Here is a 24,439-nt window from a genome sequence, read left to right as displayed (position 1 = left end):
TGAGCATAGGGCTCATTGCACATCCCCCACCCCCCAGCCCATGATATTACAGACAGGCTCAGGAACCACTTCCGGGATGCCCTTAACCCCACAAGCCGCTTTATTTTAACCCACTACTGGTCCCTGACTTTCCAAACCTAGTGTCTGGGAAATTGTGCCTGATGGTGCCTGTGGTCAATGTCAGAACCATCTCGTTTCTAACCATCTAGCCATAGCAGATACTGCCAGGCCTGTTGGAAGTCAGATCCCAACCCCCCATCTCAGCACGTGATCCCCTTCCTCCTGTTGATCTTCCTCTCCCCCTCACCGCACAGTGGTCCTTAAGTTCCTTAACTGAGTCTCTTAGTGAATAGTATATCCTCTTTTTAAGGCAGATTCCAATGACTTGGAATTTGTCCTAATCGAGACTGAGGTAGATTTGACAAGCAGCAGTGGAGAATAAAACACAGAGGGTGGAAAGACTGGAGGTCTAGCCTCAGATCTGATCCTCACTGACTCTGCCACCTTGAAAAAAATCACCCTCTGAAGCTCCATTTTCTGTGCTGTTCAATGAAGGGACTGGTTTTGCTGACTAAAGTAGAAACAAATAGCTGGGCAACTCCCCATCACCACTATCCACACAAATAATGGAAACAAGAGATCCTTCCCAGGTAATTCACTACCACAGCATTTTAAGGGTGGTGACCTGGGAAGATGAGTTTTAAAGTGGGGGGGGGGAGTAATTCACATCTCCCAAGCTAGTGTTTGTAATGGTCTATTAAGAACACATTTAAACGAAATGGCCTAATTCTGTAGTCTTCTACCCAGGACAACAGGCCAGTTCCATCAAAGTGGTTTTCAAATAGGGCCATAAGCAGACCTCTTTCAGGGAAACCCAGAGCCGCTTTGCACAAAGCAGAAAAGTGGAGTTTTCTCCTAATATATTTAAAAATGGTCACTTCACCATTGCCAAACTTCATTACCACTCCTCAGAGCTAAAGCTTCGAGATTAATGACCCTAATCCCAAAGAGAAGGCAATGAATGTTAAAAGAAAAAAAATCACCAACACATGCTATTTTCTACTCTGCATTCTTTGAGAATTAATGTCAATAATACTATTACAACATTTTTCAAAATAAAGGATGGAGTTTTCCAATTGTCTAGTAAAAAAAAAAACAAAAAACTTCCAAGACCGAATCCCCAGAGGAAGAAAAAAAAAAAAAACCCGAGTTTAAATCATTAACACCACAAATCTCTGATAATTGTGGAGTGTTTGCAAGTGCCTTAATCAGGATGGTATGTCTGAGTGGCCCGTTTTAATTTGATCACACTGATTAAGTTTCTGTAAGCTAATACATGTCGCATCTCCAATTCAATTAAATGAGAGTCTCCTGCCATTACTAGATATTACCAAAATGCCTTGATGGGTGAAGACTAGGCTTGGTATTTTCAGTTGCTACTGACTTTCTGATTATATAATCCTGTATTAAATGAAATCAATGAAAGCTCAAATGAAACTCAGCAAACTTAAGGAGCAAATATGTTTTCCCCATACTTGGGGTATATTTTCACCTTGAGGCGTGGAGTGCATTAGTTGGAACTCATTGATTACCGTTAGTGATAAATTTTACAGGGCTCTCTCCCCTCATACACCAGTTCCTAGAACAGTCTATCCTGTTCGAAGGCACTGTAAATGTGGGTGATGAATAGGCGTTCTCTCTATTATATATGTATTTTACTTGTGCCTCCTTGGGCTGTAGATAAGAGTTATCTTATGTAAATGCAATTGCTTTGTGAATGTAAATGCCTATTGGGTCATCGATCACCCAGGAGATGGAGGAAACAGAACAATGAGGGGAGGTGTGAAAGAAACTATCTAGGGACCCGAATGAAGAAAATTGCTAAGTGCGTAAGGGATTGAATCTATGAAGCTGGAGACTCTGTGGAGGGGGCTGGGATGGAAAGAATAGCTTGGAAGCTCCTAGGGGGGCGCGTTGGAGCAGCCCCCTGGCTTGTGCCTAAGAGAGCCCTCCAAAGGTCTTGTTTTCTTGAGGTCCTGAAGACCGATGGCTGCAAGAGAAATGGGCACACTTCTTGTGGGTTTGGAGCAAGAGGCACTGAAAAGAAAAGCTCCACTAATTCACCGGGATCAGGGCACTATGGCTGCCTGTCTTCCGCCTGTCCTTCCCGCTCTCAGCAACTCACAGAGGCTTGGAGAGTCTTATCTGAAAATAGCCCCTTGGGGGTGACAGTCACTTGTCTCACTCTGGAGGAAGAGGGCACTTGAATAGCCCTAGCAGCACCCTCGAGTCTTTGGGTGGGATCGGCAGGCAGGCAAGTCTGGCAGCGATCACTGGGAGCCCTCTGGGTGGGAGCGCCCCTGCAATTTGTTCACAATATGTTAGGTCCCTTTTATGGATTCTGGATTTCAAAACCTTCTGCAAGCCACATGTGTGAGTCACAGAGTAATAGAGCCCTCTAAATCAATTTGTAAGACATCATGAAGGTAAACAAAGGGGGAAAGGCTTTCTATTCTTGAGCCACTTTTTTTTCCCCTATGCCGCCTACTTCCAAAAAGAATTTGAAGTGACTTCCAAAAGGCTTTCTTACTCATGCCTAGGAGTATTGAAGCACTGTTTCTTAAAGTTGAGTGTGTGTGTATCATATAAACAGACAAGAATTATTATATAAGGACATGAATATATCTGCGATCTCTTGATTTATACAACAGGGAAACCTTGGGGGAATCATTAGGTGAGTGTGGTGTTGGGGCCCTTACTCTGTTCTTCCCTGGGTATCTTTGGGGTCCCCCCCCTCAGTATCTGCAGTCTCCAAACAGTGCCCTTTCTCCCGTGGAAAATTTCCCTGTGTATCCCGTACCTGGAAGGATATTTATTTACCTTCTAATAAAGCACGTGCTAATAAATATGAGCTAGTGATTGTAGGAAGCTTAATATGTCAGTTACCTTAATGCACAGAGGATTTCCTGCAATGATAGAGATTTGGAGACAGAAACCGTGCTGTAAGAGCGGGCCCCAAACCCTAAAGAGCATACAGCCTAGTTCCAGACCCTCCAAAAAAATCACATGTGTAAAAATTCAGGGGAAAAAGTCATGTGCTGACTCTGAGTGCACTTGGGGCTCGGAGAAGGGAAAGAGCAAGGTCATTTGGATGGAGCCCCATGCAACGTAACAGACTCTCGGTGGTGCCCAAATGGTGAAGGACGGCTGTGAGAGGATAGGAGACATCACCTCTGACAGCCCTTCATCCCTGACACCCCTGACGTCACCTCTTCCTTTTTATTCTATGGTGTCCCCCCTCTGTGCTTTTTGCTCTCCCTTTATCCTTTCTTGTCCTTACTGCCCCTTGGCTTCCCTTTCTTCCCCTCCATCTTCTCTACCTCTCAAGACTTCTACTTCCCTGATTCTGTTTTTCTGAGGAGTTCCATTTGCTCCCCTATCTCTCAATCTCCCTCAGTCACTTGGCTGATCAGCTTAAATAAGGCCTAGAGGGGAGCAATGGGACCCAGGAACCCCGAATATGGGTACCCGTAAAGGTTAAGCCTGGGGGGTAGGCAGGCTCTTTGCCAAACTGTCTTTGGCACCCATCTCTCTGCCTCCCCCCACCCTTGACCTTAGCTTTGCCCCTCTAGCATCTGTTCAACCACTGTTAGGAAATGAATGAAGATAAGAAGTTAGGTGCAGGAAGCTTCAGGCAGGGGTGGGGACAAGAAGAGAGTGCTTTGTAAATATTAAAAACAAGTTTTGCCAAGAGCTTCAAGAGGACAAGAAAAGCCTTCCTACCACAGGTATGGGGACACACGAAGAATCCAGGCCACATGTCTGACCAGAAAGAGAGGGCCTCTCGAAAAACAAAAACAAAAAGACAACAACCACCTACATAAGGCATTCTATAGCCTTGTGTTTGAGGTTTGAATCCCAGCTCTACCTCTTACTACCTTTGGGAGAGTTGCCCAATTTTTCTGTGCCTCAGTTTCTTCATCCATAGAAAGAGGGTGGTATTACTATCATCTGCCTCATAAGTGGTGATAATAGTTAAATGAAGTACCACATGTTAATTGCTTAGACTCATGCCTGCTACAGAGTAAAGGGTCAGTGTGCCCTTGCTGTAATTGAGTATGGGAGCTCGATCCATGGGTCCGACTTACACCTTTTGTGCAAAATGTTTTTCTGAACACCTAAAGAAACTGACCCAAGCTTGGCTAGGGAACCGCTCTAAGCCATTCCCAATATCAAGGGCAGTGGCACCTGTCCCCTTCCCCCCCAGAACCACACAGTTTGAATGTGTACTGCTCCTGGGTCTCAATAGATAAGGACCAACCAGAAACTGCCCGTAACCTAGCCAAACCTGACTCTGGATGGACAGCTCCCTCACTATGGTCATAAAGATCATCCACGCGCCTCAGCTCAGCTGATTCCAACATTTGATTTCAGAATGATAAATGCAATCAGTTTTTTTATTTTTATTTATTAAAAAAATTTTTTTACTGTTGATTTTTTATTTTTGAGACAGAGACAGAGCATGAACAGGGGAGGGGCAGAGAGAGAGAGGGAGACCCAGAATCTGAAGCAGGCTCCAGGCTCGGAGCTGTCAGCACAGAGCCTGACGCGGGGCTCAAACCCACGGACAGGGAGATCATGACCTGAGCCGAAGTCAGACGCTTAACCGACTGAGCCACCCAGGCGCCCCTGCAATTAGTTTTTAAAGGTGGATAGCTCCAGAGACTTGGTCTTCCTAGGCCATTTAACACTGAAAAGCGTACCTAGAAAGGAAGAAAGAAATGCTTCCGCGCAAAAATATGGAGAGCAAATTTAAAATGTAAGCAGGTATAGGACGCTTGGATTTCTCTATTGTAAGTCTTCAACTTGTAGCTCTGCCTATTATTCGCCTCTGCCTTTTGTGGCTGGCTGACGATTCCACAAAGGAGGTGGATTGTTTTTTTTTACCTCGTTTTTCTCGATTCTTTCTCATGTCTTTAACCTGGTGGCACGCGAAAACACAGCTCCAGCCTCCAACCCAAGACGAAATCAGAAGGCTCGGGCCATTGGTTTGTCTTAGAACCAGAGACTTGGTCTGGTCAATGGAGGTTTCCTTGTGAATGGCAAACAGTTAACTGGCACAGCCATTACGGTCCTGGAGCCTCGGGAGGGGTTCTCAGAAGGAACGAATGTTTCCTTAAAAGATCTCAAAATGTGTGTGGGGTAACACATATTTTATCATAGTTATTCTGGCTCTGTAAGTGCAATGAAAATGTTAGCCTTGGCATATCAATCGTGTTTTACAGATGACTGTAATTTCCTGAATGTCAAAACTCCAAATTTTTCTACTAAGCAAACTTTTCAGTGGCAAAACAGATTGCCTCCATAATGTATCACTGTGGGCAGGAAAAATGAAATCTTTATGCACTGTATTATGAATCAATGAGGCATTGAGATTCTTGGAAGGGTGAGTGGACTCTGGAAAATGAAAAACTGCCGCTATTCCGTCTCTACGAACCACTGCTCAGGGGGACGGAGGCTTCAGCGGCATTCAGCGTGTGGGCCACAGAAATATCGGCTTCAAGTTGAAACCAGTTAGTGTCTTCGCCTGCATCTTGATGGGGTAGATGTCACAGTAAATACAGTGTGCGTCGTGCCATTTAACAAACCCTCCCAACGTGACTCCCTTTGCTTCTGGGATAATGGCTCTGTGGGGTTATTGGTAAAGGGAGCCGAAGAGGATTGCACATTTCAGTAAGAGAAAAATAATATTAAGATCAAGTAATTGTGGGATGCATATCCAGGTGTCCCGTGCAGTGCTAAGCACTCTGCATGGAACATCTCGCTGAGAAATCACAACACTGTGAAATGGGTGCTTACAGATGAGGAAACCCAGACTTAGAGTGCTTAAGTGATTTGCACGAGGTTATATAATCTGGGGCTGGCTTCCAGAACTCTCTGACTCCAGAGACGGAGCTCTTAACTACGAGGCATTTATCAATGGCTGGCTGTTTCTCAAGACCTAGCCCTGCCCTCTTCCCACGGTGCCCACAGCCTTGGAGGGAAGAGAACACTTAGACAGGAATACCTTACCTTACAACATCAGATGAACAGGGTCCCCGGAGAGTCCACATAACCCTTGTTGGAGGGTCAGAGGAAAGCATGGCCGCGTCGGCTGTGGGCATCAGGAGGAAGGAAGCCTGGAGAAGACAGCCCTCCAGCCCTATCTGAAGAGACAGGGAGCGAGGACAGGTGACGGGGGTGCCTGGTGGGGGCAGCATGGGCAACGGCGTGAGGCACAGGGACAGGACTTTGGTGTGTCGAGTGTGGGGTCAGGGTGCGGGAGGGGGCGGCGATACGATGGAAGATACGACTGGACCAGTAACTTAGCCGTAAAGCGTGGACATTTCAACTGAAAAGCAGTCTGGTAATTTTCTCTGCAAAGCCTGTGCTTTACCCTTTCTATTTTTGCTTCCCATTTACTTTTAAACCAGCAATTCCTGACAGGTCCTCAGCCCCAGCAAAATTATAAGGCAGCCAAGTTTGCCCTCGGTGTCCTCAGTTTTTGTTCTTAGCCTCCTTCTCCTTCCTCAGAGCTCGGTGCCTGTCTCTATACGTGCTCTGCACAGCCCTCCCGCCTTCTCAATGCAGGATCTGATTATTGAACCCTGCCCCACCTAAATGACTGCTAAATACTTTAATGGCTTATGACCCTCTAGCCTTAGCCCCTGCTCCCCGCCACACACAGAGAGGGCAGATCCTTAAGCCAAAGGAGTGAACTGTACATTGTGGTATCCTGGCCAACTGTGAGAAGGAGAGGGTGTGCTCCCCAGCACCCCTGAAAATCTTGCCACCCCGCAAGGCTGGCCCCGGTTGCACGCCTGGTAGGATGTTGCAGAAGGCAACATTCCTTTCACTCTCGAATAAATGAGCAGAGTGGCACAGGGTAACAAAATGAGTCCGGATGTCTAGACGGGAGTTTCAGACATATGTAACTTGATCACTTACGGGCTGGGTGACCTTTCACCTCTGTGCACTAATATCTGCATCTGTGCAATGGGCTGGCCTGCTGTGAGGCTCTAACGAGAGAAGGAGAAAATGTGCCTTGTTAAAAAATCTTTGTCGTGGAGAACTTTTTTAGAAGAGGACAAAGAGGGTGTTATGCCTTCAAAACGGTTTGGCATAATAGCTCTTTAATCCTTGAAAATGAGCTGAGAAATAGAAATATTTCACATTATTTGAGAACCTCAAAAGTGACTCACTTGTGGCCTCAACTATGCTTTTACACGGAAGATGCGGCAACACTCGCGTCTCCAAGAGGTATCTGCCCATGTTTCAACTGTCAACACATTCTTCCCAGCATGCAGAAGGTGAAGGTCGATGTGTTCTGGCCCACACGTTCCTCGTAACACCGTGACTCGTGAAACGTTAAATGGAAAGGGCTGGGGTAGGGGAACAACAGGATTTCAAAAATAGCTTTAGGGAAATCAAATCTTGTTCTAACTTGGTGTGTTCCTGACTGATTCATGACTCCGAAAAGGAGAAGAAGTTTGATCAAAACTGTCGCCTCGGGGCGCCTGGGTGGCGCAGTCGGTTAAGCATCCGACTTCAGCCAGGTCACGATCTCGCGGTCTGTGAGTTCAAGCCCCGCGTCGGGCTCTGGGCTGATGGCTCAGAGCCTGGAGCCTGTTTCCGATTCTGTGTCTCCCTCTCTCTCTGCCCCTCCCCTGTTCATGCTCTCTCTCTGTCCCAAAAATAAATAAACGTTGAAAAAAAAAAATTAAAAAAAAAAACTGTCGCCAAATGGCCTCATGTTTTTAAGCTTATTTATGTATTTTGAGAGAAAGAGAGAGAGATCGAGCAGGACGAGGGGCAGAGACAGAGGGGGAGAGAGAGAGAGAATCCCAAGCAGGCTCTCCACCGTCAGCACGGAGCCTGACGTGGGGATCGAACCCACGAGCCGTGAGATCATGACCTGAGCCAAAACCAAGAGCCGGTCACTTCAGTGACTGAGCCACCCAGGCGCGCCCCCCCCCCTTTCTTTGAACAGAAAGGATCAGGCATCCTGATCGTGACTTTCCCCTGCACCCGGTGGCCAGTCACCTTACCAGATGGGGTTTCAGGAGGGCCTCCCTCCCCTTAGCGCTAGCCCTGCTAGAGAGGACATGGCATGGCTCCTCGGGATGCCTCTCTAAAATGGACATCCTTCCGGTTGATGCCAAGGGGCAGACGCCTTGATGAGAAGGAGTTTCTCTAAACACTTTCTTTCTGGATCTAAGATTTTGAGCAGTCGAAGCAGAGAGGGTCTGGCAGGGAAAGGCTAGAGGAAAGGGAGGTGCAGGACGGGGGATGGAGAAGGATAAAAGTGGGACGAAAGCAAAAGTGCGATTTCAGGGTTCGGCAGGGAAGTGTTTGAGGGGAAGGGGCCTTGTCTACGCTTCAGTGGCTTCGTGTGTGTGTGTGTGTGTGTGTGTGTGTGTGACAGTCTCTCCCAGCTGGGGAAGGCCGACACTGGGGCCTGAGGAGCTGCACGTAGGAGAGGGCAAAAAGGAGCATCCTGGCCAATTCCGAGGCTTCCCGGTAGACCTTCCATAATTGACCCCACCAGCCCGTGTTCCCGTAAGGTGCTGGGCCCAGTGCTGAGGCTGACGAGAGATGCCAGCTAGGATTGACCTGCACAGAATACACAGCCTGGTTGAAAAGAGAACACAAGAGAAATGGACTGTTCAGGTATCCACTGGGGGCTTAACGGGGCAGCAGAGAAAAGTGAAGAAAACGCCAAATTGGGAGTTCGGACACCTGGGTTCTGGTCGTAGACCCACTGTTGACTAGGAAGTCACTTCCTTTGAAGTTCAAGTTCCTCATCTGGAAAACGGTAGTTCTGGTTTTTGTCCCGTATGCCTAAAGGGATTGTGTGAGGAACTAAAAATATCAGAACGGTGAGCCATTCATCATGTCACCTGAAACTTCCGATTGTTATTAACCAGCCCCCCCTCCTTCCTTCCTGCTTTCAGTGACACCCGTGATTCTCTTCAGATGACCTTTCTAAAAAATCACTATGGGAAGGGGAATATCATTTAGAGCAATCATCTGTGGCCTTAAATCCAACTTCTTGTGAGTCACTATCTCAGAGAGTTAACCTCAATGCCGGAGAGAAAAGCCAAACCAGGAGGGAAAGCTGTGTACGTGACTCATGCAATGTGTAAGTGACTCTGACTCCCCACTGTCACGTCTACAGAGTGAATGATTAACGGAAGGGTCCGAGGGTGGTGCCACCCTCAAGAATTTGCCTTAAGTTGGCAAACCCGAGTCAGACATCTCTCGTAGTCTGAGCATTGACTTTGAGTCCTTCTTTGTGGCTTTCACACCTTGCAGTAGAAAGTAACTGAGCGTCTGCCAGAGGGCCTGACTTTTCCTGAAGCTGATTCCTGTTTGTCAGTCACCTTGAGCACGGTATGTTGAAAGCTGGGGAAGGAGTCGGACACGTGGTTTTGGATTGCGACTCTGCCACAGACCGGCCGGGTGACCCCAGATGAGCCCGTATCATTTATCTCTGGGCCTGGGTATTCCCGATGGTGAAACAGTTGGACCAAGCGACCTGTCCAAGAGGCCTGCCAAGCCCCGCTATTCTGTGCCAGATATGGGTCTGTTGCCTCCATCTGTGCGTGACTTCCAGTGGCTCCCTTTACAGGGGCTTTGCCTCTCAGCAGGTGGGCTGGTTTACACACGTGGGACATGGCCCTCGCCCATGTGGAGGGCAGCACAGAGCTCAGCCCATACGTGGAGGCAGGGACCGAGGACTCAGGCTCCCTGCTCGGTGAACTTCCCACCGTGACTAGAAGATGGCCTGACTCCTTCTTAGAAAAACAGGTCCCCATTTTGCACGAGATGGCGCTTGCGAAGTGCCATTTAAGAAAAAACAAAAACAAAAACAGAGCTTCTACTCTGTCAAAAATTGGGGGACGTTGACACTTTTACCAGCCAAACTGGGACCGTGACTCATATATGACAACATATACAGCTGTTTGGTTTCACGAGCTTTTAAGTTTTCCCACTCCGTCACATTGTGGATGGGTACAAAAATATCTTGCTCTAGGACCCAAGACATTCCAGTGTGATACTCACTTGTAACCTGCAGGAGCTGGGGAGCGGTGTGGAGGGCACTTGGTCCCCTGGCCCCCCAGGGTACATTCTCTTTTTGCCTGAAAGCGGAAATACAGCTAGCGGTCCAAAGTCTCTTGCCGCCACCATGGAAAACAAACCCATGACAGGCACCAACCTCACAAACTATTTCCTTCAAAACAATTCCTTCTACTCAGGCAGGATCTTGGTGTCTTCGTTACCCCTTCCTGGAGCCACTCCAAAGTCACATCAGATTCTTTGTCAGGTAGAGAGGTTGGGGGGTGGGGGGTGGTGAGTTATTTTTCCATTCCCAATGTTATCATTATAAAGAAACAAGGCCATGCCTGGTACTGTAGAGAACACTTATTTCCACAATAATTGTGCCTTTTGCAGCCTGAGTACCTGCAGAAAAAAACTCTCCCAGGGGAAGGGAGGCACGTCCCTGCCAGTCCTGGAAATTCTGAATGGCTCCGATTCTTTACAGTTGAAATGGTTAAGGAGATTTGCTCCCCCCCCCCACCAAAAGCAAGGGTTTGTACTTCATCTCTCTCGGCACCTTAAAACAATATTAGAGCTCATTAAAATCAACCCGGGGCTCAAGAAGGGCAGCTTTCATTTAGGGGGAAACTTTCCCCCTGTGCTGTTCTGGAAAATAGCACAATGCTGAGAGCAGCCATTTATCTTGACTAGTTTTCCTCTAACGATCTCTCCAAAGCACACTCGAGGTGCCTGCCTCCCAGACAATGATATTTAGTGACCGTCTACCCGGTGAAAAAGCCCCGTTACTTGACTCCTTGTCCTCGTGGAGGCCCCTAAAGAAACGATGCAACGTGTGTCTGGATTTCTCACAATCTGGGAATGGCGAGGGAGCTGGCGGTAGAAAGGTCACCAGCTGCAGCCCCGGCCCCCACTTCTCATGCGCCCAGCTCCCTCCCTAAGGCGCAGTCGTGGGCCCACAGACCCCACGAAATCAGCACCTCCTTTCCCATCCTGGCATATTCGACTACCTCCTACTCTATGCTTCCTGCTCTGGCCGGGTCAGTTGTGCCCTTGCCTGTGCCTCTGGAGGCTGAACTCAGTGCCCGGGCCCGAGTGAGGTTGTCAACGCCAGGGAGAGCCCAGAGGCGGGAGACTCGGACCGCGCTGGCAGGGAGGATGCAGAGACCAAAGAGGGCATCAACCAGGGCAGTGGGCAAGAGTTTGGGCTCAAGGGATGCCTGGATGGCTCAGTCGGTTACGCGTCTGTCTCTTGATTTCAGTTCGGGTCATGATCTCATGGTTGTGAGATCAAGCCCCACATTGGGCTCTGTGCCGGGTGTGAAGCCTGGCTGGGATTCCCTCTTTTCTCTCTTCCCCTGCCCCCACCCCCACATGATCTCTCCCTCTCTCTCTCTCTCTCTCCCATTCTCTCTCTCTCTAAAAAAAAAAAAAAAAAAAAAAAGAGTTTAGGCTCAGGAGTCACTCAGACCTGCCAGACAGTCACTAACTAGCTCTGTGATTTCTGTATAGTTAAATAACATCTTTTAGCTGAATACCCTTACCTGTATACTAACAGCAACAACGATAATAATAGTAACAACTTGATCGCTAGCTAGACTAGCCATCCTCATTTTCATCTTCATTCAAACCCTACAGTTTTCCCTCAGGCTATGCATGAGAAATAGGGGAGCACAGAGAGGTTAAGTTATATGCCCAGGCCCACACAGCTACTAATTGCAGAGCTGGAATTTGAATTTGAATTTGAATTTGAACCCAGTCTGGCTGTGGATAGAATAACACTGTCCAGCAGAAATACAATGTCAGTCCCATTTGTCATGTTAAACCTTCTAGTAGCCACGTTGAAAGTGAGAAGATACAGTGAAATTAAATGTAATATATATCCTAATTGACCCAATGTATCAAAAATAGATCATTTCCACAATGCAATCACTATAAATACCAATTCATTACTGGGATATTTTCTCTTGCCCTCAGTCCTGGTAATCTTTAGTCTGCTTGAAAACACTAAAAGTGCTACTTCTTTTGGGCTAGCCATGTTTCAAGAGGCTCAGCAGTCACAGGTGGCTACAATGGACGGACCCTCTTCATCATTTCACAAACTGTGCCCACGGTGAAGGAAGGCGTTGGCACCCATGTGGTGGGGTGCCGGGAGAAATCATCTAGCGTAGGGCCTGGCACGCTGCGGGCCCCCTTTGAGTCAGAGCACTTATTAGTATCCCCTCTGCTGTGCTGCTTGCTCGTGTCAGAACGTCTCCAGTCCTCCACACATCACACCTGCTTAAATTCTTTTGCTCCCTTAGGGCTCAGCTTTCTCCTCCTCCGCCTCCTCCTACACAAAGCCTTCCTTGATGACTATCACATAGGATAAACTGTCCTCTCAGACTCATTTTGCACCTAGGCTCTGTATGACACAATTAGCGCCTCGCTGTGTTCTGCCCTTCTCTCCCCCGCCCCCCGCACTGAATGGTGCTTCTGTCTCCCCAACTACATGTTAAGTTCTTTGAGAGCAGAAGCCCATATACATATGGCTTCCTTGCTACTGCTCTCACAGCTTCCCTTGTGGCAACTTCTCAGTCGCCCAGAGATGGTACACTCACTGTGGCTCAAGTAAGCATATGCCTTGCAATGCAAGGCCAAGCTCCCCACCTCCAGGGCTAAAAGAACACCGTATCGTCAACTTGTGCATGCCTGTTCCTGAACTGAATGTCATGATGGTACCATGTTTTCTTATATTTTTTTTAATGTTGATTTATTTTTGAGACAGAGACAGAGCATGAGCAGCAGAGGGGGAGAGAGAGAGAGAGAGAGGGAGACACAGAATCCGAAGCAGGCTCCAGGCTCCGAGCCGTCAGCACAGAGCCTGACACGGGGCTCGAACTCACGAACCGTGAGATCATGACCTGAGCTGAGGTCAGACGCTCAACCGACTGAACCACCTAGGCGCCTCATGATGGTACCATTTTTATGACTTCCTGGTTGAGACCTCGGACCTGTGCTCTGTAGTGGACGTGCTTCCCAGCAAAAAAAGCAGGTCAGGAACAATAGAGCCTGAGGACAAGAGATACCGAAGGTGCTCATCTGAGGTGCATGACAGTAACCATGCCGGTCTCAGTGGCGCATTTAGACATTTCCCCAGCCTCCTGTCGTCCAGGGGTTGACGCTTGCCCTGGCTCACGTCTGCCCACCCTTCTGAAGGAAGGAAGAGAGCCGACCCCTCTTGCCGGCTGCCTGGGATGGCGGCCCTCAGGCCATGACAGTTGACACAGGGATGCCACTTAGAAACACTCAGGGAGCTGAGAAGTAGCAGGCGGGCAGGGAAGGCAGGACGCGTGAGCTTGTTAATCAGTGGCAGAACCGGTCTCCACGTGTCGTGGGCAGCACACAACCCTTCACGGGGCGTGACACGCTGAACGAGTTTTTCTCTGAAACTTCTTGGCACCTCAGCAACACACTGAGTATTAATGAGCCGAGACTCACAAAATAACTTCAGAATGCAAAACATTTCAGGTCGCAGTGTAAGCTGCAGAACTTCTCATGCCGCCGCGCAATTGAGTGGACTCTGGGTGAAGGCTGGTAACCACGGGTCATAAAACCCGGAATTTCACATCTTGTTAAAGAACTCATTTTTCTCACTATTTGCAGAAGTCCTTAGATTTATGTACTTGGGAGCCTACTGGGCTTTGGGAAGGAAGAGAGCTAGATTTCTCTTAAAAAGAAGTAAATATCACCAGGACTTACCGCGCGAAGAATTTCACGTTGGGTTTGAATTTACAGACATTAGAAATCTTCTTTTCTTCCTTTTCAACAAAGCAGAAAACATCGTCTTGCTGCTTTGTGAAAGGAAGAGGAGAAGAACGGCTTAGCAAAACATCCTTCTGTTTAATAAAAGTCCCATTTGTGCTCGGGCGAGCGTGCCCTCACAACAGACACACGTGACTGAAGCCCTGGCCCTAGCCTGGGGCCACAGGGCAGAAGGTCCTGCTCGGCTAAACCGGGCCAGCTCCCCTCACCAGGCTGACCCTCTGGAAGGCAGGAAACATGGGAGCGGGAAAAAAAAGAGATTTACCAAAAAAAAAAAAAAAATACTAAACACAAGGAAGACATGTTAAAAAGAGGCTTCAGTTAGCCAAAGGAAAGAGATCATTTAATAGAGGTGTTAAGTAAGCTATTCCTTTACATACATAGACCTGCTCCTTTGGGTGGTATGTGAAGAATAAACAAGAAATCCTGTGCAAGCGAACTGAGTAGATTGGTGGGTGAGACCTTCAATTTCTTCCAAGTTGGTATTACACCCAGCAGGTGCTGAGGACTCTACTCAATCCATTCAAAGAAGCAGTGGAAGACGTGGTCGTCTTAGCCATCAGTGGGCTCCTAAGGGGGTCTTGCTCCCTCCCTGCCACGGGTTGTCCAGGAGGGTCTGGCCTTGTCATGAGCCCACAGCTTCAATTTGAAGGGCAAAGGCAGACGTTCAGTGTGCAGATCACTTAGGTCTCCCTAGTGTCGGGAAGAAAATCAGATAAAATCATGACGACTGAGCCACAGGAGGGTCTCGACAAACGTACCAGAAACGACACATTTAAATGAGCATCCACATAGTTCAAAGTACTCCCCTCTTGAAATCCCACTTTTTTCACAGCCACTGCTGATCACAGCGTTTATGGAACTCCTCTTTGGGGATTGCCAGCATGAGTCACCCAAGAAAAGCAGTTAAAATGGCAAGTCCAGGTCTTGAGGGATCCAATCCCGTCAGAGGCTTATGTGCCTTTGATTCAATTAACTCCACTTTGATTTACTCTGTGCTCACATATTAATGTTGTTTTGTCTGAACGCCATTCCCCTCGCTTCGACCGAGCCATTTACATGCAGTAGGAGGATCCATGTGGTTGGTTTCAGCATCATTAACCGAGGAAGGAGATCAGACCTTCAACGTTGATGACTCGTTGTCATATATAACTCCTACTGTTTGCACAGTGTACTGAGGGCCACCAACCACGGCTCACATTGTGCTACCGCTCGTCATTACTCCAGGAACATGATGTGCAAAGGCTGAACTTAAAAAAAAAAAAGTATGAAATTAAGCTACAGGTATAATAAAACGTCCACTCCTATTGATTTGGGCTAAGAATTTGTTTCCTTTCTTAAATTAACTTTTTATTGATCACTCCTGTGACCTTAACGTGTACAGTTTTGTTGGCCTTCTTCCATAAGAGAAATAGATTTGATATTTATTTTTCCATTGAGTGGTGCAAGAAGACCCTCGTTCATGAACCAGAGGCCTAAAAGGGAAACAGATGTTCACGGCATGAGCCTCATAGCTTTGCTCAGGCAGAGTTCCCTGGGATTTCCCAGGACAGAAATGGGCATCCTTTAGGCTTGTCCACAGAGTGCAGCGAGGGTCTCAGGCTTGCTCTTGGGCACCCACTTGGCTTGCCCATACTCTGGGCAGCCCCTGGGATCTCTGACTTGAAATCTCTGAAGACACATGCCTAAGATAGTGGATCACGGACTCAGGCGTGCTTGTGCCCCAGAATTTCCTGGAGGGCTTCTTAAGACACACACTGCCATGGGACCCCTGGGTGACTCAGTCAGTTAAGTGTCTGACTCTTGGATTTGGCCCAGACAATGATCTCACAGTTTGTGGGTTCAAGCCCCGTGTCAGGCTCGGCACTAAGAGTGCCGAGCCTGCTTGGGATTCTCTCTCTCCCTCTCTCTCTCTGCCCCTCCCCCCCTTGCTCACTCTCTGTCTCTCTCTGTCTCTCTCTCAAAATAAATAAACTTAATAAAAAAAAAAAGACCGAGACTGCCAGGTCCCAGCCCCTGAGTTTCTGCATTCAGGGCTCAAGAATGTGTGTTTCTCACAAGATCCTAAGTGGTGCTGATGGTGCTGGTTCTGGAGCCACAACGTCAGTTTGTTGACAGAAGCGGAAGCCCTGGGTTTGGGTCCCAGCTCTAGGATGTGAAGACCCCAGGTTCTGGAGAGAAATGGGCTCGGTCTGAGCACCCCTGATTGACTTGCTACGTGACACCGGGGCAAATCACCTCTCTCTTAGTTTCTTCATCCTCACCATGAGAATAACAATATCCGATTCATGGTCTAGCTGGGTGTTGATGTGTAAGCAGCAGGCCCAAGCCCCCCCCAGCTCCTGGCTGTGCAGTTGGTATAAGAAGTGCCCTCTCTCAGCAGCAAACATCTCCTCCTCGTGAGGGTTATCCCGGGCCTGGTTTATCGTGCCATCGGGGAAACTGACGGACATGAAGCAGGATCTGCTAAGAATATCGGCCTTCAGCCCAGGAATACTTGCAGTTCCACTGATTCCCAAGGCCTGTCAGCAACTGGTGTCTTGTGGGCAAATCCGTGCTGCTCTCAGGGCCTCGATTTCCCCCACCTCTAAAGTGAAGTGTGTGACTGAGATGATTTGCCATCTCAAAGGTTTCTTCTTGCTCTGGCCAAGTCTAGGATTCTGTGACTTAGAATCAGGCCCTTATTGCAGGATATCTGTTCAAATAAAAATGAAAAAATGGTACCCGTTTCTATCCACTTACTTTTAACATCCTTTAACTTTACAGCTTTCTGTAACATTGGTCTGCGGCACACAAAGTCAGGGACAACGGCTAAATGTAACTGGATGGCCTTAACATGTTCCATCACAGGTACAAAGTGGTATATCTGTTATTTAATACTGACATCTAGTGGCTTTTCCTTATCAAAGAAAAAGATGCCTTTCCTATTAGCTCATCCTAAGCTCTGCTGCTTCTGCTGCATCCATTCGACAATCCTTTATTAAACACTTCTTTTATGTTAAACATTGTGCCGGACCCAGAGGAGCTTACACTGATGAATGATACCCAACCCCTGCTCTCCCAGAGCTCACAGTGCAGCGGGGGAAGCAAATCACTGGACGATCCCAGCACGTAGGGATAAATGCTACAGCGGGAAAAGCTGGAACAGAGGAATACCGGGGCAGTTCACTCTGCCCAGGAAGGTTGAGGAAGGTTTCACGGAGGAAGCAAGCTTACAGTTGAGTTTTTTTTTTTAATTTTTTTAACGTTTATTTATTTTTGAGACAGAGAGAGAGCATGAACAGGGGAGGAGCAGAGAGAGAGGGAGACACAGAATCTGAAAACAGGCTCCAGGCTCCGAGCTGTCAGCACAGAGCCCGACTCGGGGCTCGAACTCACAGACTGCGAGATCATGACCTGAGCCGAAGTCGGCCGCTTAACCGACCAAGCCACCCAGGCGCCCCTACAGTTGAGTTTCGAAGGCGTTTTCCGGGTAACTTAAACAATATACAGGCCAGGGGCACCTGGGTGACTCAGTGGGTTAAGCGTCCCAACTTCAGCTCAGGTCATGATCTGGCAGTTTGTGGGTTCGAGCCCTGCATCGGGCTCTGTGCTGACGGTGCAGAACCTGCTTTGGATTCTCTCCCTCTCCCTCTTTCTCCGACCCTCCCCCACTTCCGTGTGCTTGCTCTCTCTCTCTCTTCCTCTCAAAAGTAAACAAACTTAAAAAAAAATACACAGGCCATTCAAAAGAGTGGGCCTTCCGTCCCCAAAGGAAAGGGGCCGGTCGGGTCATTGCCTGGGACCGATTTGGAAAACGAAACTACTTTTCCATACCTGGAGCATACAGAAAAGAGCAGGATTTGTCAGCTACCGACATTGGGAACTGGGTAACTCTTTGCACTGTAGGAGGTGTAGCAGGATCCCTAGACTCAATCCACTAGATGCCAGTAGCACATGCCCCCCCCAAAAGCTGCAACAACCAGAGTGTCTCCAGAGATTGCCAAATGTGCCAGACTCGGGGCGGGGGGGGGGGATGCAAAATCACTGATGGTTGAGAAAGGCTTGTGTAGAGGGAGCTTGATAGAAATAGGGCTGGAGAGAAAGAAAGGTGGCTGCCAGCCCCCACGAGGCTGTGTGGGAGGAGCTTGGATCTGACGTGTTAGGTGTCAGGGATTAAGAGGTCTTAGGGAATGACAGGTCAGACGTGTGCCATATGGGTGGGGAGTGGGCTAGGCGTGAGACCAGAGGCAGGGAGGTGGGCCAGGACCCTGCTGCAGTGACCCAGTAGAGAAATGATAAGGGCCTGAGCCCAGGCAGTGGTAGAAAGGATGGACTTGAATGTTCCTACGAGCTAGAATCAGCAGGACTTGGGGAATGTTCCTATGATGGTGGTGAGCAAGACAGGAGAGTCTGGGGTGGCCCCCAGGTTTCACGCTTTGTCGGTCGCTGTTGTTTCCACCGCTGCTTAGCAATGACAGCAAAGAGCTGGCCTAGACTCATAGAGGGTGGCAAACCTTTCATGTTGTTCTGCCTGTTCTGTACGGCATCACGGGCACACGGACGGACCAAAGAGTGGTTATTAAATTCACCTGGGTAACCGATGGGAAGTCCTGACTCCAATTTAAAGATGTGATACCTGTTCATCTTAATTAAGTGACACATTTCGTCGCAAGATATCTCTGTCCCATTACCACTAACCGAAACAGGCTGAGTGTGATTTTCCTGGGGCTGAGCCATTTTAAATGGCTCAGTCATTTAAAATTAAATTGGTCCGTTCAGCGGCACCCTTCCAGTTAACGTCCACGTGAAGGGAGATTTCCAGCAGCTACCACAGATCTGCTGTCTGATGTTTGACCCATGTCTGCATACAGGCATTGCCAGAAGGAATAAGGAGGTAGGGTGAAGATATTGGGGGTATGATCAGAATCCAGATGTGTTTTGACAGGCTTAGACCCACTCGAACAAGAAGAAATTAAACAGGGCCACAAGTAAAGGCCAGGATTAAGGTCCAGGATAAAGCAGATTGGGTCTCAAAATGGTGTATGTGTAACAACAAATGAAAGAGTTCAGTTGACTGTGTGTCGGCGGTGAGGCGACATTAGAAGACGTGGTGTGGAGAATGAGGGAGGTGACAGACTGTCCCGATGTGTCACTTGTCAGACTGTGCCTGCAGGGCACATTCCGATCAAGTGGAACATATTCAGAAGAAACAAGCGGACACGGGGGCACCTTGAGGCAGTGTCCAGAGTAGTTGAAAACCATATTTAGCATAAAGAAGAGAAACCTAGAGGTACCTCGGAGGTATTTAAATGCTGTCTTCGAGGCATTGAAGCCACACGTGTGGAATTAAAAATGGATCCTTAAGTAGGCTGTCACGGTTTGAAACTAGTACTTTTTGGTGGCACTGCCACATCTTTATGTTAAGGCCACATCACCGTCGGAGCACTGTACCTGTCCATTCAGCTCTCTTGTTGGATGCCCCAGGGCACGTGAGGCCGGCCGTCAAAAACCCAAGGATGTCCTTAACCCTCCTCTTTCCTGTCCCCTGTGTTCATTTTGACACCGTGGTTTGCTAACTCTACCCCCTAAAAATGTCCCTAGTGTGTCCTCCTTCTCTTGTCTTGTTTTGTGCAGTGACCTCAGCTAGCTTCCCTAATTCCATCTCCACACTCTGTGCCTGGCGAGCTTTCTAAAACACGGATCTCGTCGTGTCGTTCCCCCGCTTAAACCCCTTTAAAGCCCTCTCTGGCATCTCCAGAAGTCTAAATCCTTTCTCGGGGGACCCGAGGGCTTCCGCGGCCAGGTGGGTGGCTACCTGTCCATATCCCAAGCCCTGCCATTCCCCGCTGAATTGCCAGCCAGAGGGTCTCGGGGCACTTCCTCCGCACACAACAGGCTAGTTTGTGCTCCGGCTCATCTTTGTGCGTCCACACGCCACTCCTCTCTTCTTGCCTCATCTAATTCTTGTTTTTCTGGCCCTCTGCTCGCTCCAGCCATTAACGACACGTGATACTGACGTGCCAGGTCTCGGCGCCGTCGGCCTCCCTGGTGCCTGTCCCAGCGCCAGGCCCACGCGAGGTGCTGGAACTGAAGTGACCAGAAGACCGCCACTCGTGTTTCTGTGCCTCTTGGCCTCCCCAGTCACGTTCCCCGTGGGTTGGGCTGTCACATCCTCAGGTGCCCTAGGTGGGGAGACTGTTTCTCTGTATTTCCCCGACAGCTCTCCACTCAGAGTAATGAGCCTCCTGGATTCTTTGCCCAACCAAAGCTCCCAGGTGTTATCCTCACCTGCCTTCCCACCTCCAACACACTCGGGAGGCTGCCGGCCATTCCTGGAGACCAGCCCTTCAGCAGATCGGCCTTTTCAGCCCTGGGATCGTGCTCTCAAGCAGCCCCAAGTGTCTCCAGGGGACGCGGTCTGGAAGCCCAGGCCTGTTTTCCCTGCAAGAAGCCGGCTGTTGGGAAACCACTGAATCTCCCGAGCTATTGTCTTCTGAGCATAGACAGCTGTTACCACCAGGGCAGTGTGTGCACGTGTGTGTGTGTGTGTGTGTGTGTGTGGTGCATGTGGGCTCATCTGATTTCTCTGTGGCTACGACGATCCCTGCAGTGTAGAGACTGAGGCTTCCCACCTTGGACTGCCCTCATCTCATATGGGCACGAGGAGACACATCCGTAAAGGGAGAGACTCTGGATGTCTGTGTCTGCCTTTCTGTGGCGCCTCCTCTCTCTTCCTATGTGAGGATGCTGCTTCCAAAACCGTGGTTGTGACATTAACCCCGGTGGTTGGGATCTATCTGTTCTGAAAGTGTTTTTAGGACGAAGAGCCTCAGACTTGCACGGGGGGGGGGGGGGGTTCACTCCCGGATTTACCAGAAGATGTCACTGTAGGCTTAAACCAGTACAAAAAGTCAGGGCAGGAGGACTGTCAGCTAAGCATGAAGGTGACTCTGTTATGGGGGTCTGAAATACCCAGCAGCCCCCATTGTAATGTGTGCCTGGTAAAGCTGGTTCAAAGATTAATCCAAATGTGTCACTGGACTTCATAAGCTTCTGTTTTTTTCCAAATAATTAGACTGCCGCTAAGCTGTTGCCTCCAGCGTAGCATAGAGGCTCAGTAAATATGTATTGGATGAAGGAGTGAATGAATGCCAGAACAAAGGGCGGAAGGAGAAAGCCCGGGGGAAGAGTCACCTTTCTTAGTAAAGGCTGCGGGACAACAAAAGCTGATGGCTGTAAAGCAGTGGAACTTCACAGACATGAATTTTAGTGGTGCTAGCAAAGTCAGGTCCTAGGAAAAGCAATGAGGTAGGTGAAGGAAGTCGAGGCCTCTTTCCATTTTCACTCCCAGATGCTTCTCCTGTGCCCCCATGCTTATTTATTCCAGAAAAATATATAAAATAATTTAAAAGACACTTTCTGTGGTACTTGCAAGGCGCTTAGATCACCCAGAGATTTTGGCCACGATAAGGCATGGCCTTCCCAGTCCCCAGCTCTCTCCCTCCAATTCCCTGGAAGTTCTAGAAGAGCAGCCCAGAGCCCCCGTTCTGGAAAACATAGTTTAAGCAGAAATACAAACAAGGAATCACCATTCCGTATCAAAAGCGTTTTAACAAAGGTTAGGTGTGGACGTGCTAGCTGAGGGTGGATGTCCTATGGTGCCACAGAGGAAGAGGTGAGGGCTGGCAGCAAGGGGTGGGGCAAGTTTTCAGCAACGGCTGAAACCGAGGTAGTAGCCTGCATATATGCCATTGGCAGCTACCGTGTCTATTTCAGTCGGTGACTAACCGCAATGTTTATTTCTGGAGGCCCTGGGCTGCTCTGCCTCCCTGTACATTCCACTTCCGTAAGGAAGGAGCCATGATGTTAGGACAACAGCCAAAATCAAAGCATCATATTGGCACCCTTTCAATGCGGTTTTATTGTTTAATAAGGTATCCTGTTTAGACTGCATATTGGGGGAATGCTTTCGTATATTTAGTAAGAAAGATTAGAATTTCAGCTCACTTATCAACTCCATTATTGCTTCGATAAAATCACCTGTGGGGCACCTGAGTGGCTTCGTCGGTTAAGAGTCCACCTTCAGCTCAGGTTATGATCTCGTGGTTTGTGGGTTCAAGTCCCGCGTCGGGCTCTCTGCTGACAGCTTGGAGCCTGGAGCCTGCTTCGGATTCTGTGTCTCCCTCTCTATTTGCTCCTCCCCTGCTTGTGTGCTCTCTCTCTGTCTCTCTGTCTCTCTGAAAAATAAATAAAACATTAAAAAAAATCACTTGCTTCCACTGGTGTCCATTTTGTGATCAGTTGATGCAGGTTTAGGGGTGGGGGGTATGAAATAAAATGGTTGCCTACTTAGCAAATGAGGTCTTTGGGAAGATTCTCTCATTGATTGGGGCAAGCCAAACAGGGGGAGCAGGCAGAGGGAGTGAAGAATGACAGGGATGATGTCCTAGGCCTAAACTTTTCCTACTTGTTTTAGCTGCAGTACCAGCAAATCGGGCAAAAGAATTAGCTTCCTGGCCAGGCTCGTAGGGCTCAGACAGTGGTCTACAGCACAGTGCACGGGACAAATGCTGCCAGATCACCATCATTCCCTTTTTGCCTTCCTTACTGACCGGTGAACATCACGTCCACCATGCATCTCCCTGACTCCACCTACGTCACCCGCATCTCTCACTATTGTTCTCTGTGCTTTGTCTGTAGAAACTTCCACTACATCACCATCCTCCGAGACCCAGTGTCCCGGTACTTGAGCGAGTGGAGGCATGTCCAGAGAGGGGCCACATGGAAAGCATCCCTGCATGTCTGTGATGGAAGGCCCCCAACCTCAGAAGAGCTGCCCAGCTGCTACACTGGCGATGACTGGTCTGGCTGCCCCCTAAAAGAGTTCATGGACTGTCCCTATAATCTAGCCAACAACCGCCAAGTGCGCATGCTCTCCGACCTGACCCTAGTAGGCTGCTACAACCTGTCTGTCATGCCTGAGAAGCAGAGGAACAAGGTCCTCCTGGAAAGTGCCAAATCGAATCTGAAGCACATGGCGTTCTTCGGCCTCACTGAGTTTCAGCGAAAGACCCAGTATCTGTTTGAGAAAACCTTCAACATGAACTTTATTTCGCCATTTACCCAATACAATACCACCAGGGCCTCTAGTGTTGAGATCAATGAGGAAATCCAAAAGCGGATTGAGGGACTAAATTTTCTGGATATGGAATTGTACAGCTATGCCAAAGATCTCTTTTTGCAAAGGTATCAGTTTATGAGGCAGAAGGAGCATCAGGAAGCTAGGCAGAAGCGTCAGGAACAACGCAAATTTCTGAAGGGGAGGTTCCTTCAGACCCATTTCCAGAGTCAGGGTCAGAGCCAGAATCCGAGTCAGAATCCGAGTCAGAACCCAAATCTGAATGCCAATCAGAATGTGACTCAGAATCTGATTCAGAACCTGACTCAGAATTCGAGTCAGAATTCGAGCCACAAGGAGAACCGTGAAAGCCAGAAGCAGAGCGCAGGCCAAGAGCAGAGTGATGGCAACACCAGCAATGGCACCAACGACTACATAGGCAGCGTAGAGAAATGGCGTTAAGTGGCTCCCAACGGCCTTTGCGCACTTGTCCCAAAGCGCCAGTAGGAGTATGGCAGATCTTAAAACGTGAGAGTTTCCAAACACATCTTGCTTCCTTAAGTTGGGAAGTTAAAGGAAAAGTTAAGATGTTGCCTTTACAGTTGCCTTTCAATTAAATGTTATACTGTGCGTGGGTAAAACAACTCTCGGTATATAATTAAATTGTCTCTTTTTGGTTTGTTGGAGTATTTATAAAATCCAAAAACCAAACCAGACTTGCCAGAAATTGCTGTTTCTATATTTTAAGAAGTGCTTAAATTAGTCAGAGACAAAATGAAAACATAAAATGTGGCCATTCAACTTGTGGCTAAGAAACGGACTCCAAATTATTCCTGATACACTGTTAAAGCTCAATCTTGGAGGCAGACATTTGTTTCCAGGGGTAGGCATGAATATAAACAGAAAAAAAAAAAACTACAATTAACCACGAAACCTTTTAGTTTCTTCTGATTTTACCAAGGAATCTATTTAAATGGAATAAGAACTGGTGGTAAATCTTACCAAACAATAGAAACGAAGATTTTTCTGTCTGAAACATGGGTAGTTTTATGTAAAAATATTGGCTTTTCAAGTAGAACAGGATTCGTATCTTGTTATTTAAGAGATGTTTGGAATTTTCAACTTTTTCTACCTTCTACTGTCTAAAGGTTTTAAACAGGGTGTATCTCATAGTAAACAAAAACCCTTTTCTCCCAAATGGAATACCAGTGTAAAGATCTAATTTTCAGACACTTTCTGGGCACTGTAATTTCAACAATTCTGGAATCCTTTTGGCTCTGCTTCTCATTCATTTTAAGGCTTCTCCGAGTTGTGCTCATTCCCAAACAACCCATTTATAGAATCCTTCTTCATCATATAAATGGCGTGTTGCTGAGTTTCTTGTGATACATAATCCTGGATTAGAGTCAGGACTTTCTTTCTATAGAATTGTCTTAT

At 48.1% G+C, this 24,439-nt stretch overlaps 1 protein-coding gene across 2 annotated transcripts in view; it reads left to right on the top strand.

Moving 5' to 3' along the window:
• Positions 1 to 23,981, top strand: part of HS6ST2 (heparan sulfate 6-O-sulfotransferase 2) — a 291,938-nt gene extending 267,957 nt beyond the window's left edge. For both annotated transcript variants that reach the window (XM_043569640.1, XM_043569641.1), the window contains one exon: positions 22,585 to 23,981. In XM_043569640.1, the coding sequence (XP_043425575.1) occupies positions 22,585 to 23,464 (880 nt within the window). In that variant the 3' untranslated portion in view covers positions 23,465 to 23,981. The remainder of the gene's footprint in view (positions 1 to 22,584) is intronic.
• The last annotated feature ends 458 nt before the right edge of the window (positions 23,982 to 24,439 follow it).

The sequence above is a fragment of the Prionailurus bengalensis genome, chromosome X, assembly GCF_016509475.1.
Source record: "Prionailurus bengalensis isolate Pbe53 chromosome X, Fcat_Pben_1.1_paternal_pri, whole genome shotgun sequence".
In the NCBI taxonomy this organism is placed as follows: Eukaryota; Metazoa; Chordata; class Mammalia; order Carnivora; family Felidae; genus Prionailurus; species Prionailurus bengalensis.
This window is presented reverse-complemented; position numbering and strand designations above follow the sequence as displayed.